Raw genomic sequence first — 14,878 nt, forward strand, 5'->3', positions numbered from 1 at the left:
AGTCCTGGTGTGGCGCTGTGAGTTAAATGTGCCGGAGTATGAAACCGTATGAACTGCAAGGTCGGTGGTTAAACTCACTAGCTGCTCCTTAGAAACCCTAGCTATACAAGGTCACTATGGTTTGGAACCGACTCCATGGTACTTAACCACAACAATGTGGCTTAAGGAGTCCCGATGTGGCATTGTGGGTTAATGCGCTAGACTGCAAAATCAGTTTGAACTGCAGGGTCCCAGCTCAAGCTCATCAGCCACTCCTTGGAAACCAAATGCAGGATCGCTATGGGTTGGAACTGACTCAACAACACTTAACAACAATATGGCTTAAGGCATGAAAAGTGGAAAACAGAGCTATTTTTGGTTCAGAGTGTACATCTCTTATAAGAAAAGGCTGCTAAATGACAAAACACTAATATTCAGAGTAATAGGTTGTCTGTGTTTATATGATTGGTTGGTTATGTGCCTTAGAGTCGGTTCCAACTCATAGTAACCCTGTACAGGGTTTCTGAGGCTGTACTTCTTTACGAGAGCAGAAATCTCATCTTTCTCCTGTGGAACAGCTGGTAGTTTCGAACAGCTGACTTTGAAGTTAACAGCCCGACTTGCAACCACTCTGCTCCCAGAGCTCCTTTGTTTGTATAACTGACTGCATATGCAAATCTGATCTCTTTTTGCTATGAGTTAACTTTGCTAACTTAAGGATTCCTGAGTACTTTGTGATCAGAAGATACATTAAAACCAAACCCTATGCCTTCCTCTCAAGAGCCTTGTTCTATATACCTTCAGGTGGCCACCTGCCATTGACAGATTAGAAAGATTTGACTTTAGTTGGTAGATTTTGACAAGTCACACATCAATTAGCTCCTAATACAACAAGCTGGTACTCGGTTTGTGGTGTGAAGTTTCTGAATTTTTACTCCTCGTTTCTTGGAATAAAATGAATCTGTGTTCAAAAGTGGAAACTCTATGAAGCTAATGTAAAATGACTAAATCTGGTACTTTAGGGGGCTTTAAAAAAAAACACAAAACAACAAAAACCACCCACCACACTATACTGGGTAAAACCATTTTAATAACTGACCAAAGCACTTCATTTCGTTTTCTGATTTGAGGTAAAACCATTAAACATAGTTCACGCGAAAATACAATGACTATTTTACTACAAGAGTTCAAAACCTCACTAGTTGTTCATATAATACTTTTGCAAATTCATACAACTGTACAGTCTACTTAAGTTTAGTGTTAACCAAAAAACCAACATCAAAGAAAGACTTAGATACGTTCGCAGTGGCTGTACTTTTGTAAGAGCAGGTGACTGTTACTTTAGAAATATACTTTAAAACTTGGCTAGTGATGGGCAGTTTCCTTTTTCTTTGGAGAGGGCATGTGTGAAGGCTTTTAGGAGAGCAAACACCTGCTCCTCCGGTTCTGTATGCATCCCCCTCACTTCAAATTGTGTCAAATAACCATTACCTCGCCACGAACATGGGGGTTGAGGAGATAGTGTCAGAGTCTTCATACATTTCAGTTTGTTGACAAGCCATTTTAACCTTTCCAAACACACTAACACAAAAAATAGATTTGTCTTCCAAGGGTGTCCAGCTCTGAGATCCATTGTCTTACTGGACAGCTCTTGAGAATCAACACCAAATTCTTTGGAACACTGCCGATTTGCTTTAGAGGTAGAGAAAGCAGAAATCATGCAGTTAAGTCCATTGAAAATTACGGTTCTTTAAAGAACACCATGATTCAAAGTTGGTCCTTTGTTATTGGTATTTGAAGGACTTTGCACATTTAACATTGTCACCTCTTTGGGGAAGTATCAAAATCTTACCTGTCTCTCCAAAAAAAAAATCTAAAACAAAAAATGTAAATTCATTTCAATTCAGCTTGTACTAACTACAGTTGAGGGAAACAAAAGTATTAACATTTTTATTCCAGCACTGCAGTTCCTTTTCTCGATTTGGGACACACACTAACATACCATGCACATTCTAAGACACAATTTCATCAGTCTCACTAGTGATGTTACAAAGACTTTAAAAATATACAGCACGTTCAAAACTCCTCTAAATATTGGAATCACAACGCTTTTAAGGACAGACTGGAATGTTACAAATGATTTTGCAAAATACAAAAATAGATATGCCTCCACTGAATGCTCTAATCATTTTTCCGATCATTCTCATCTTTTGGTTCTTCTTCATCTGAGTACACAGTTGGCTCTTCTCCCTCCTTCAGCAGTTTGCCCACGTGATGGTACTTGACTAGAGGCAGAGAAAAAACAAACCCACAAATGGTCATTCTCATGCTTCACAGACAATTACCTCTAAAAGAGACTTCATTCTAACGCCTTTATTGGAGGCCTACCATAGACTCAGCCATGTGTTCGGCTTTTTAGGGATTCAAAGGTGGTTGTTAAACAGCCCTTGCCCCCAGGAAATTCGTTGTATGAAGAAGACAGAACATTTGATGGGGCAATGTCTGACACTAAATACAAGGTCATGTCAAAATGAATCCGGGTTTGGGTGCAGGAATGTTCAGAAGAACCACAGGTTCATGTGGAATTAGAATAACTGCAGAACATTCCGTGGAAGATAGATACTAAGACTGAACTTTGCAAGATGTGTAAGACTTGGGAAGACAGAAATTTGCAGAAGATGAAAACATCATGTGCACATAAAGGAATCCAGGTGAGAATGAAGCAACCCGGGGAACATGTAAGAGACTGACAGGCTTATACCTGGGATTTGGAAATGAGAGCTATGGGCGACTAAGAAAGTATGGAGAAATACGAACTATATGAAAAGAAAGCCTGAGGAGTTTGGACTTATTCTATAGATGGCAAAATCCCTGAACAAAGGAAGGACACCACTGTGTACTGGGACAGATTGTCGTTAAGAAGGGACTAGGAGAGCAGGACAACCAGCAGATCCAGATGTGAAAGGAAGAGAGCCAGAGGAGGATGGTGCCCAGGAAAAGGGAAAGGGAAGGACAGAAGACCTGGAAAAATGAGTAAACGAGGTGCTTAGAAAACTTGAGAGCCAGACAGAAATGGGGACCCCAGGATGAGTATCCACGACAAGGACCAGAGAAGGGACCATAGTGTTGGCCAGAAACAGGTCCTTGGAAGCCTTTGAGAAAGAAAGGTCTATGGAACTGTGGGGCTAGAAGCCACATGTGGTAGAGGGCAGGAGGGAAGGTATAGAGAGGAAATGAAGCAGTGATTAGGGACGACTTCCTAGACGTTTGTTTGATAGTGAAGGGAAGGAATGATAATCATACTAGACCAGTGAGCTGGAGTGGACAGCAGGAGACCGTTTTCTTCCCAACATGGACAAAGCCTATGCATAGTTAAAGGAAGTGATAAAGGAGCCAGGACAGGGTGGGTGGAGAAAAGTGTGTAAAAGCACACTTTCAGACGGGCCGGAGTTCGGCAAGCACGACACTGTTGCAACCAAGCTCCTACAGGGTTAATCATCTCAATGCCAGAGGCCCAGAGGATGGAGCCTCTTTTCATAGTATGGGTAAGGAATTAAAAGGACCAACCAACCTGTCTAACCAGGTAACCAGAGCTGCTTTTGTGTGAAAGAATTGTCAGAAACCATTGGAACTTCCCTATTTGGACATATTATAAAGGTCCCTAGGGTGCTTGGGGCTGTGCAAGACAAATTAAGAGAAAAAGCCAAGTGGTGCCTGGGAAACCTGCCTTTAAGAGAATCCACACTGGCTTTCAGTATCACAACAGCATTTGGGGCGAGTAAGAAAAACAAGTTTTTCTCACATTAATGAAGGCAAGTCCTAGAAGACTGAGCTTTGTACCTGATACAACTCATTGGTTTCACAAAGAAGAATCCATTGTTACAAAGGCACCGTTGTTAAGTGCCAGCGAGTTAATTTTGACTCATAGCGACCCTGTATAGGGTTTCTGAAGAGCGGCTGGTGAGCTTGAACCGCCGAACACCAACAAACAGGGGATTATGTTACGTAGCTGAACTGTTTTCAAACGACAAAGCTTTGAAAGTGACACTTGGTCTGCTTGAGAGCCAGATTCTAAAGGTAGCATCACAGCTGGCTAATTATTAATCCAGAACTCTCTGAAGTCAGCATTATTTTCAAAGCAAATGGTTGGATTTAGCAAAAGAGCCAATGCTATCTAACTTATCACATTGTTGTTGTTAAGTGCAGTCAAGTCAGTTCTGATTTATAGCAACCCTGCATAAGGTTTTCAAGGAGCAGCTGGAGAGTTTGAACCGCCGATCTCCAACTGATCATAGCAAATCAAAAAATGACACTTTAAATGAAAACTCTTCCTAAAAGACATGGTTATTGTCTTTGGACACAGTTTCATAAAAGTTGGGAAAGCATATTATTCAAATTCTTGGCAGTGAATTATTGTTCACATAATCATACGCTTAGGTTTGACAGGAGTCAATTCCTGAATTCTCCAATGGTGAACTTCATTCCCCATCCTTTCTTCTCCCCAAAGACACCTCAGCCCATAGCATAAGCATGAAACAAGAGTCTCCAGTTTTCTTTTTGTCACGCAGACACCATTGTTGCTGGGCAGAGTATAAGCATCGTTTACAGATGAGGCCTACAGTTAGGCTCCATTAGATTCAAAGAGAAGCTGTTTTGTAGAATACAAGCCTCCCATTCTTCTGCAGAGATGTGGGCTGCTTTTCAACAGCAAGTTCTACAAGAGAGGACTTATGAAAACCCCTCTTTCTGTCGTCAAGATGACCTGTCCTTTCCCACACACACCACGCACCACACATGTGAGTGTGGAATCTATGCAAACCCTCTACATTTTAACAGACCAAACCAGAAACACAAGTCTCCATAGAAAACTTGCTAAAAATTGGTCTGCAATTACAGCAAGTGACTCAGCACTGCTGCAATGACTGCCAGCCAGGAACTGGATCTGTCCAGGATCCAGGAGCCTATCAAAATAGTCCTAGGTGTCAGGCTGCTTAGCAATGGCTATTGTACTGCCCTGAGTCCCCATTATGGGTAGAAATTGGATCCTGGTACAATTTACAAAGCACTTACAAGTGAACTGAGAGTCCCAGTCACCCAGGGTCTCCTGCTGGGCAGCAGTGAGGTCAGACAGGTCATCATACTCGTCCTTCAGTGCTTCCTTATCCAGGCAAAATGTGGCAAGGCCTCTGGAGGCATCTCTGCCTGCAAAGACCCCGTATGGCCCCTCTGGCAAAAGCAAACAAAAGCAAACATTGATTCTTTATTAGACAATGAATCTCCCTGTGGCTCACATCCTTACCCAACAACACAGAAAATCTTCTTTTTGAGTATAAAATTCTGTTCAGAAACCTTAAATAACACTGAAACCTCACTCAATACATAATGGACATTGAACGACTGATTGCTGTTTACCTTTTAATTAACTGAAGGGAAACCAAAATGCTATATATGTTTATCAATCAATATACAGGTAGTATGTGCAATTCACCAGCACCAACTCCAACTCCAGAAAGTCTATTATTTTTTAAATGTAGGTACATATAATGGTTCCTATTAACAAATGGGCGTTACCTGCATCAATTAAACACTATTACTAAATTGTTAAAGATGTTTTAGCATATCTGGAAGCATTTAATGTTTTTTATGCGTAGAAAGGTAGGCTATATTACTAAGACAAACATTTGACTGAATTTAGATGCCAACTGTACCAAACTGTTTGGACTTACATACAAATTCGATTTGCAAACAGGTTTAGGAAGGGAACTTGCTGGTAATCTAGGTACTGCCTGTAGCTAGTAAAAAGTCATACATCATTAGCCCCTGGGAGTTGGGTGTAAGCAATGATCCTTGAAGATATCACAGTCTATGGGTTCAAATTTGACATGAGGATATCGAAGCGGGCTCTGTTCTAGGCACCTGAGTTACACTAGTGAGAGTTAAAGTTTCTCCGAAGAATTAAGCAGTAATGAGTATGACAATACGAGGGGGCCTAGAATGTTCTTTGAAAAATGTAATTTTCCCACAAACTTTTCAAAGTCCCTTATATTTCTTTATAAATATACTGATTTGTTTTTAAGTGAGTCAAAGGTATCTTATAGAGACAGTTGGTTGCAAGATTCAATTAAACATTAACATGTGCAGGAGAACTCATTTTATAAGATTATCAGTGGTTCAGGAATCTATCCACATATTACATAACCTTCACTGTCAATAAATAAGAGATAGACCGGAGTCTATCCTGTAAGATACGCACTGGACTGCTAACCACAAGGTCGGAGATTCAAATCCATCAGCAGATCAGAAACCCTATACAAGGTCGTTATGAGTTGGAATGAACTTGATGGCACTTAAAAACAAGGAGATCAGCACCTTCACTCTGATTTTTAGGTGGTCTTGAAGACATGAGTGAGAAAATACTAAAATTTACATGAAAAAAAAGGGCCAAATAAATACCCCCAAACAATTCTACAACATGTTGTTGTTGTTAAGTGCCGTCGAGTCAATTCCGACCCATAGCGACCCTGTATAGGGTTTCCAAGGAGCGACTGGTGAGCTTGGACCACCGACCTTGCAGTTCAAAGGACTTTGCAGTCTGATGCATTAGCCCACAGCGCCACACCAGGGCTCTGATAACATATTAGGATACAACTATATATGAGGGAACTTCAAAATGCTAATGGGAAAATTGTCTTTCAATTCGTTTTCACTTTTAAAAGCCCCCTTGTATATGACATTGTATTGAATGTGGTGTTGTTTGTTGTGAAGTGCCGTTGAGTTGGTTCTGACCCATAGTGACCCTGTATAGGGTTTCTGAAGGGCAACTGGTGAGCTTGAACGGCTGACCTTGTGGTTCAAACTGACCTTGCATTCAAACTGAATGTGTAGGAGTGCAGTCAGTCATTCTGTAGGTGCTTAACGTGGATGTTTAACCTGTTGCCATGGAGTCGATTCCAACTCACAGCAGTAACCAGGGCTGAGAAGGTTTCCAAAGCTGTAATCTTTATGGATGCAGATTGCCACAACGTTCTCTTGCTGAGCGTTTGTGGGTTTGAACTGATGATCTTTCCGTTAGCAGCTGAGCACCTAGCCACTCTGCTACCAAGGCTCCTTTGAAAAAGTGGTGCACCAAAAAATTTAAAGAATCCAGTGTACTTTCAACAATGTGTTCTTTCCCAACAGGGACAATGAGAGAGAGAGAGAGAGAGAGAGAGGCAGACAGAGACAGAGAGAGACTGTGTAGGAATGGCTGGTGGGTTTGAACTGCTCCTTATTCTATCCACTGTGCCACACAGGAATACTGGCTGAGTGGTGGTGGTGGTTATGTGCCATGGAGTCGATTCCAACTCATAGTGACCCTGTATAGGGTTTCTGAGGCTATAAAGCTTTACGGGAGCAGAAAGCCTCTCGCAGAACCACTGGTAGTTTTGAACTGTTGGCCATGAGAACAGCAGCCCATCTCGTAACCACTATGCTACCAGAGTAGCGACCTCAACCCTAAAATTAACAAGTGTGTGGGTAACCACTAAACCATGTGTGACAATGGATCAAGTTTCAATATGATGTGATACTTGAAACCTCAATCCACCTGGAGTATTTTCAAATTACTGTTGTTGTTAAGTTCCACCCAGTCAGTTCCAAGTCACCGTGACCCTGTATAGGGTTTCCGAGTGGCTTTGAACCACAGACCTTGCTGTTCAAACTGACCTTGCGGTCCAGCGCATTATCTTACAACGCTACACCGGGACTCTATTTTCAAAATTGGACGTGTGTTATGATCAACTTCACAATTCCAAAGAATAATTGTTTGTAATCATCATTAAGCGATTTCCACTACAGAAGGTAAAAAAAACCCTTCACACATTTTCTGCAAACTCACACACCCTCTCCTCCCCAGTGAACAAATGGTACAGCTTGAAAGCAAAGTGGGTTATGCAGGGCTGAATCCACCAGCCGTTTTTCGGGAGAAAGATAAGGCTTTCTGCTCCAATAACAATGTACAGCCTCGGAAACCCTTTACAGGGTCACTATGAGTCAGAACTCATTTGATGGCATGCACAGCAGTAGTGCTTGAAAACAGGCAAACTGTACTGTTTTTATCCTAACCAGTTCAGAAATTATGGTCACCATAGGGTCAAGCCTCACAGAATAACTCAATCTAAGTATAAAGCGAACGTTAAGTCTTTGGCGAACACTTAGCATTCACCAGTATATATATACACTAGAATGTGACGCTTCCTGCACAGGAATTTGTGTTTGTTTTGTTCACTGTTACGCTTACAGCACCTACAACATTGCCTGGCATAAAGCAGCAGGCACTTGAATGAATGTTTTAGGACTCCTTTACAACATGCAAAGGAACCCTGGTGGCATACTGGGTTGAGTTGGACTGTTAACTGCAAGGTCAGCAGTTCATATCTATCAGCTGATTTGAGGGAGACAGATGAGGTTTTCTGCTCCCGCACAGATTTCCAGCCTTGGAAATCCTACACGAGGTTGCTATGAGTTGGAACTGACTCCATGGCAACAGGTTCGGTTTTTTGCTTTATAACACGAAAGGAGTCTTGGTGTGCTGTGGGTTAGGCATTGGGCTGTTAACTGCAAGGTTGGTGGTTCAAACCCAGGGGAGAAAGACAAGGCTGACTACTTCTGCAAAGACTTAGTCTCAGAAACCCTATACAGAGTTGCTATGAGTCAGAATGGACTGGGCGGCAGTGGGTCTGGTTTTTTTTTTTTTTTTTTTTCTACATAGAAGTATCATTTCTATGAGGCTGCCATATATGGGTATTCACAGACCCACAGGATGCTAGTGCAGGATGGAGACTTCTTGTTGTTGTGATATACTGTTGAGTCAGTTCCGACTCACAGTGACCCTGATTAGGGTTTCTGAGGAGCAGCTGGTGATCTTGAACCACTGACCTTGCAGTCCAGTGCATTAACCTGCAGCGTCACATGAGGACTCCTCACCACCATTGTGCAGGGATGGCAACAGCGACAGGAAAACAGAATGAGGGGAGCCGACTTAAAGTACTCAATAGGCCAGCCATCTCTATCATTCAAAGAGAAGACTACTTGTTAAGTGCAGTCAAGTGAGTTCCGCCTTAACTTACTGTGACTCTGTATAGGGATTCTAAGGAAAGGCTGGTGGGTTTCAATTGCCCACTGCACCAGGACTCCAAAGGGAAAACTAAGGTCCAAAAAAAAAGACAATGCTTTGTATGAGGTCCCACAGTTGGTCAGTGACAACCAGGACTAGAACCACAACCAGGCTTTGAACCAGATTCCATCCCAGATATACTGAATCAGAATGGAAATTTTTAACAAGATCCCTGGGGATCAGTCAAGAATCACCCTGGGGATAGTTTTCAAAAGTAGATTCGGACTCAGTTTAAGAGTAGCTGGGATCAACTAGATAAAACTGGTTTGAAGTCCTCATTAGAACCCAGGTCGCCTCCCAGTCTGGTGATCTGTATACATTCCTTGCAATGCCTTTGCTAACTACAATCACTGACGGCACCCCCACGCACATATTTTGACTACTTTATAGTAGCTCAGGTATTTACATCATGGTTTATTGATACTGTCTCTAGATGCACCACCAAAGGTGACAAATAAAATTTAAGTGTGCCTTTCAGATTATTTTGACCTGCCTTCAGCACGTGGGTATTCGTAATTGTCCACAAGGAAAAACTAGTAAGTGAGTGAGTGAGTGGGGCCAGAACCTTTAAGGCACCTGATTTTCATTAGCTGGATTGGGGGAGGGGACAGGGGTGTCTTCTGGGATCCGCTTCTTTCTGGGGCAGTATGAAAGAAGAGAGTACCATGAATGTGGAGGTACCCTCAGAGTTCCTGTTTTTAGAGGAGTCCATACTCTTCCTTTCTAACTGTAAATCAGAATTGTCCAAACCTGGCTGCTTCTGAAATTGATTTGAGATAGCTTGTGAAAATGTAGATTGCCGGGCTTTCCACAGAGGCATCTTCTGTGCCTAGGCTGGGGAGCCTGTCTTTTTCCTCAAGTGTATGGGGTGATTTGGATGCACAACCAGATTTTGGAAAAAACCTCACTTCTACGGAACCCTCCAAGCCTGCTCCATCCAACAGCCAGCACTCAGTCATCCAGCCTCTGGTTGGCAGCTCCAGAAATCCCTCCACCCAGCAGCCTGCCTAGCCCGACCCCTTTTTTGTTTTCTCAGAATCCTCCCACTTTTCTCTCCCTCCATTTTTTCACTTGTATTTTTTGGCTTCTAGTTCTTTCTCTCCTGCTTCAGACTAAAACATCGTATTATCATCCTGTCATATAACCACCGTCCACCACATTCAGCCCTAATTCTTCCCTCAACAACTCGCTTCCTCCAGTGGAGTCGCCCATGCCCACTCTCACCTTTCCGACCGACACACACACACACCAAACACATGCCACACACATACCTTTGACACATGTCACACTGCGCGCTGCACCTGGATAAACCACTTAGACCCAACACGCACACACGCAGCGCACACACACATCGCTCACCACCAGGCACGGAGCTGCTACCTGCAGCTAATCCCGTCTCCTCTTTCTCCCACACCCCAACATTCCACCATGGCTACTCCTGGCGTCATTGGCCTTCATGTAGTCTCCAAGCCTGGACTTCCCCGCCCCCTCTCTGCCTCCTGTGCTCCCTGGAACCACCCTCATTTCTAAGCCCAACAACACCACTACCCCTACCAAGACCCGCCCCCCCCCCAACCTGATACCTTCAAAAACTTGCCCTGCACCCTGGGGTCCAATGAGCACTTCTCCAACCGCGAGCCTCACGGTCCCACCCACCCCGGGTTTAAGTGTCTTGGCTTGCTTCCCAGTCCCTGATCTCTGCCCCAGCAGCGTTGGTGGGATCTGCGCCCCCATCCCCAGGTTAGCAGACCTCCCGGCGCCGGCCCCCAGGACCGCCCAGTTATCGGAATGCCCACTCCCCCAACCCCCCTCAAGGGCGCCGTGCTCCCCCCACTCCCCTGAGCCCAGCCCCATGCTGGGGCCCTTTGTCTCTGCGCCCCCGTCGCCGGCTGCCGTACCGGGCCCGTAGAACTTGCGGCCTTTGGTCACGTCGAACACCTTGCCGTTGATGGCCATGAGTATGCGTGGGTCCTGGACACCGTCGAAGCGACGCAGCTCGGCAGGGGTGAAGTCGCGCCGCTTGAGGCGGGGCAGCGGGGGTGGATCATCGTCGTCGCTGTTGGCTGCCTGCTGGTCCCCGCGCACGATCTTGTAGAGCAAGAAGATGCAGAGGCCAAGCAGCAGCAGGTTGAGGGGCGAGGTGAAGATCTCATGCAGCAGCCCGCCGCCCTCTAATTCGCTCGGATCGGCGCCCGTCGCTGCCACATCCTCGGCAGCCATGATCTCTGGAGCAAAGGTTGGGCCGAGCTTAGGCAAGGCTCCGGAACTCGCCGCTTCCTCCTCCCTCTCAACCAGCGAGTGGCGGCTAGGGCCCCTGCGCACGACGTCCAGCCCGCGGAGGAGGTGGGGCCGGCGGGGCGGAGTCTCCAGGCCACGCCTGCTGCCCAGTCCTGCCCAGCTCGGCCCCACAAGCTGCCTCTGGCTCTAGCCGGGTGCTACCTCTTGCGCCACGGAGCATAGCCCACCCTTCCCTTCTACCTGCGGCTCCCTGCGCCAGCCTCATGCCATCCCCACTCCAGCCCCTAGCCAGGCTCTCTTAGGCTATCCCCATTGCTCCTCGCTGACCCGCTGGCTCAGACTTGGCAGCGCGCTGAGACCCCCTTCCCCATATGCTGCGCGCCAGACCCCAACTCCTTCCTTGGCTCTTGCTTCAGACTCCGCCCTCCCACACTCCTTCAAGCCCCTCATCTTCCTTTCCCAGGCCACCCCCAAGCACTTTGATCCTCTGTTATGACACCGAAACCTTTTTGAGCTTTTTTTATTCTACCTTATAGACTTAGAGTACTCATTTTCACCTTGCCCTCCCCCTTTGCTTCCCTAAACAATCGTCCCCCAATCCTATACCTCCCACCTCCACCCCTCACCCCCCAGATGCTGTGGGGCGGACACGAATGAAACAGCTAAAAGTGGCCAGGCCCGTCTGACAACACTCAGAATATCTGTGGGAAAGGAAAGGATTGCCGGTTTACTTTGGGCTTGTTCTAGAAAAACTAAACCCTTTTGCAATCTCTGATTTGCTCAGTTACACGGCAAGCAACGTTCTCTTAGTTGCGGTCCCTGCCCCCCCCCCCCCCCCCCGCAGAATAATGGCCAAAGTTTGTGTGTTTGGTACAGTTCTTCTATTTGAAGTCTGGCGAGCTGTCCTTGACAGTCACAATAACCCTGAGCTCAGACGTAAGCGGTAATTGGGAAGTACCCTGAATTTGGTGCCTTCCTTTTTTAGGTATTTCATCTGGCCTTTGATGTGTTTAGTGGTCTGCGCTGGAGTAGGCCTCCCTTGGAAGAAAGATTGTCTATCCTCCAGAGTACTAATCTGGCAGCGCTCTTTATTGTGGAAGGGGGATGGGAATGAAAGAAAGGATTGCGGGGCGGGGGAAGGAAATAATTAAAACCAAGCCATGCACACATCTGCTGCCCGGAGTAGTACTTTTCCATCAAGAATTCTGTTCGCTTGCACAAACTTTACTCCCTCCTCCCAACACTCCGGAGACTTGAGAGAGAATTGCCTCTTCTTACTTCAGAATTCTAACACCAGACTTGGCTAAACATTTCGGGCACAAACTCTTCCATCGTCCTCGGATGGTTTTTTTCTCCCAGAGCTAAATTTAGGATTCGCTGAAATGGCCCTTCCAAAATCTTTGATCAAACCTCTTTAAATAAGGGAGAAATGTTGTTAAGTGCTATGGAGTCGGTTCCGACCCATAGTGACCCTGTACAGGGTTTCCAAGGCTGTAAATCTTTATGGGAGCAGAAAGCCTCATCTTTCACCTGCGGAACAATTAGTAAATTTGAACTGCTGCAGTTAGCAGCCCAATGGGTTGCTAACTCCTCTAGTAGCAAGGACATAAATAAACCGCGATACCACTTTCACCTATTCGAGTAGAAGAGACTTACAGAAAAAAGAAGATAGATAGCATACAATGCCCATTTAGGGTGGCGGTGGTGGTGGTGGTTGTGTGTCACTAAGTCAGTTGCCACTCAGAGCGACCTTGTATAGGGTTTCTGAAGCTGCAAATCTTCATGGGAGCAGAAAACTTCATCTTTCCCCTGCAGCGAGACTGGTAGATTTGAACTGCTGACCTTGCTTGTAATCCACTAAGCTACCAGGGCTCCTTATATATGGTTGGGGGAAGTAGATATTGGTATAATCTATTATTTATTATTTGTGGCGCTGTGGGTTAATGTGTCAGACTGCAAAGCCGTTTAAACTGCAAGGTCAGCGGTTCAAGCTCACCAGCTGCTCCTCAGAAACCCTTATACAGGGTCGCTATAGGTTGGAATCGACTCACAGCACTTAACAACATTATTACTCATAAGGATCCCTGGTGGTGCAGTAGGTTAAGCATTGGGCTGCTAGCCACAAGGTCAGTGATTCAAACCCACCAGCCGCTCAGTTGGAGAAAGATGTGTCTGCCTGTTCCCATAGAGATTTAGAGCTCCGGACACCCTATGTAGCAGTTCTATTCTGTCCTATAGAGTCATTACGAGTCGGACTTATCTGTAGTAGGTTTGGTGTTTTTGTTTTGTTATCCATAAAAAAACATTTTTATCCATGAATCCTTCTTCTTGACATCTACTCTTTGATCCAGAAATTTCATTTGTAGGAAACCATTGTTATGTTAAGTGCAATCAAGTCGACCCTGTATAGGGTTTCCAAGGAGCGGTTGGTGAATTTGAACCACCAACTTTAGGGTTCAAACCAACCTTGCCGTCCAGTGCTTATCCTACAGCGCCACACCAGGACTTTGTTGGAAACCATTACTAGGTAACATTTAGAAATGCAGACAGTGATTTCATACTAAGATGTTATCAGAGAATCTTTTTTCTTTTTTCTCCAGAGAATCCTTTTTAATACAGTAAAATTGGACACAGCTAAAATGTTCATCTTTACTAAATCACAAATTAATAAACCCATAAATTAGCATTTGTTGCAGCCAAAGAACATCATGATGTAGGAAAACGCTTATGTATTTATCCTACGAGAGAAAAGCCAGAAACAAAATTATGCACAGTCTGATCTCAGCTATGTAAAACAAATGCAGAAAGGAAACATGTGAAAATGAGAACTGTTGTGATAGTTAGTTTCTGCTTTGTGTTTGTAGTTGACAATCCAGTGCTTATCGTATGGAGCCACTGTGATCCCTTAATACTAGAAAATTCCAGTCAACATTTCTCAAGCTGAAAGAACTGAAGAAAAAACTCAAGCCTCAACTTGCTATTTGAAGAATTCTATGGGCAAACTATTGAAGGACACAGGAAGCATCAAGAGAAGATGAAAGGAATACACAGTCACTGTACCAAAAAGAATTGATTGATGTTCAACCATTTTCAAGGGTTAGCTTATGATCAAGAACTGATGGTATTGAAGGAAGAAGTCCAAGCTGCACCGGAGGCACTGGTGGATTATGTTGTGCCAATTGACCATGGTGTCCCCTGAGACTATCATCCTGAGCCCCCAGGCCCAGCAAGTTGTTCCCACAAGGTGTTTGGTAATGTCTAAAAGTGCACACTTCCTGCGGTTTTAAATTGCATAAATTTTCTAACGAGTCTGAAACAAGACTTCCTTTAATCTATTACTCCTCCAATGGGTCACAGAAGCATAATTTAATCCATTACCCTTGCAAGGGTTCACAGAAGTGTAGTGCAGAGAACACTGAACAAAGAGAAATGAACATTGTAAATCCTCCCAGGAAACAAACAAACAAAATACAACCTCACTGCAATTGAGTGGAATTCAACTCCTTG

General features: G+C 44.7%; 1 protein-coding gene across 2 annotated transcripts; it reads right to left on the reverse strand.

The window, feature by feature from the left end:
• Nucleotides 1-2,160: 2,160 nt before the first annotated feature.
• PGRMC1 (progesterone receptor membrane component 1) lies at nt 2,161-11,425 on the reverse strand. 2 transcript variants are annotated; one of them, XM_006872105.1, is made up of 3 exons: nt 11,032-11,425; nt 5,050-5,205; nt 2,161-2,264 (listed from the first exon to the last, which is right to left on the reverse strand). In XM_006872105.1, exons 1-3 carry the CDS (start codon nt 11,351-11,353, stop codon nt 2,161-2,163), a joined length of 582 nt encoding a protein of 193 aa, XP_006872167.1. In that variant the 5' UTR covers nt 11,354-11,425. The 2 variants fall into 2 exon arrangements, with proteins under 2 accessions (XP_006872167.1, XP_006872168.1); XM_006872106.1 differs by lacking the exon at nt 5,050-5,205 and having other exon boundaries at nt 11,032-11,353.
• Between the last annotated feature and the right edge of the window lie 3,453 nt (nt 11,426-14,878).

Source organism: Chrysochloris asiatica, unplaced genomic scaffold (assembly GCF_000296735.1).
Source record: "Chrysochloris asiatica unplaced genomic scaffold, ChrAsi1.0 scaffold00183, whole genome shotgun sequence".
Classification (NCBI taxonomy): Eukaryota; Metazoa; Chordata; class Mammalia; order Afrosoricida; family Chrysochloridae; genus Chrysochloris; species Chrysochloris asiatica.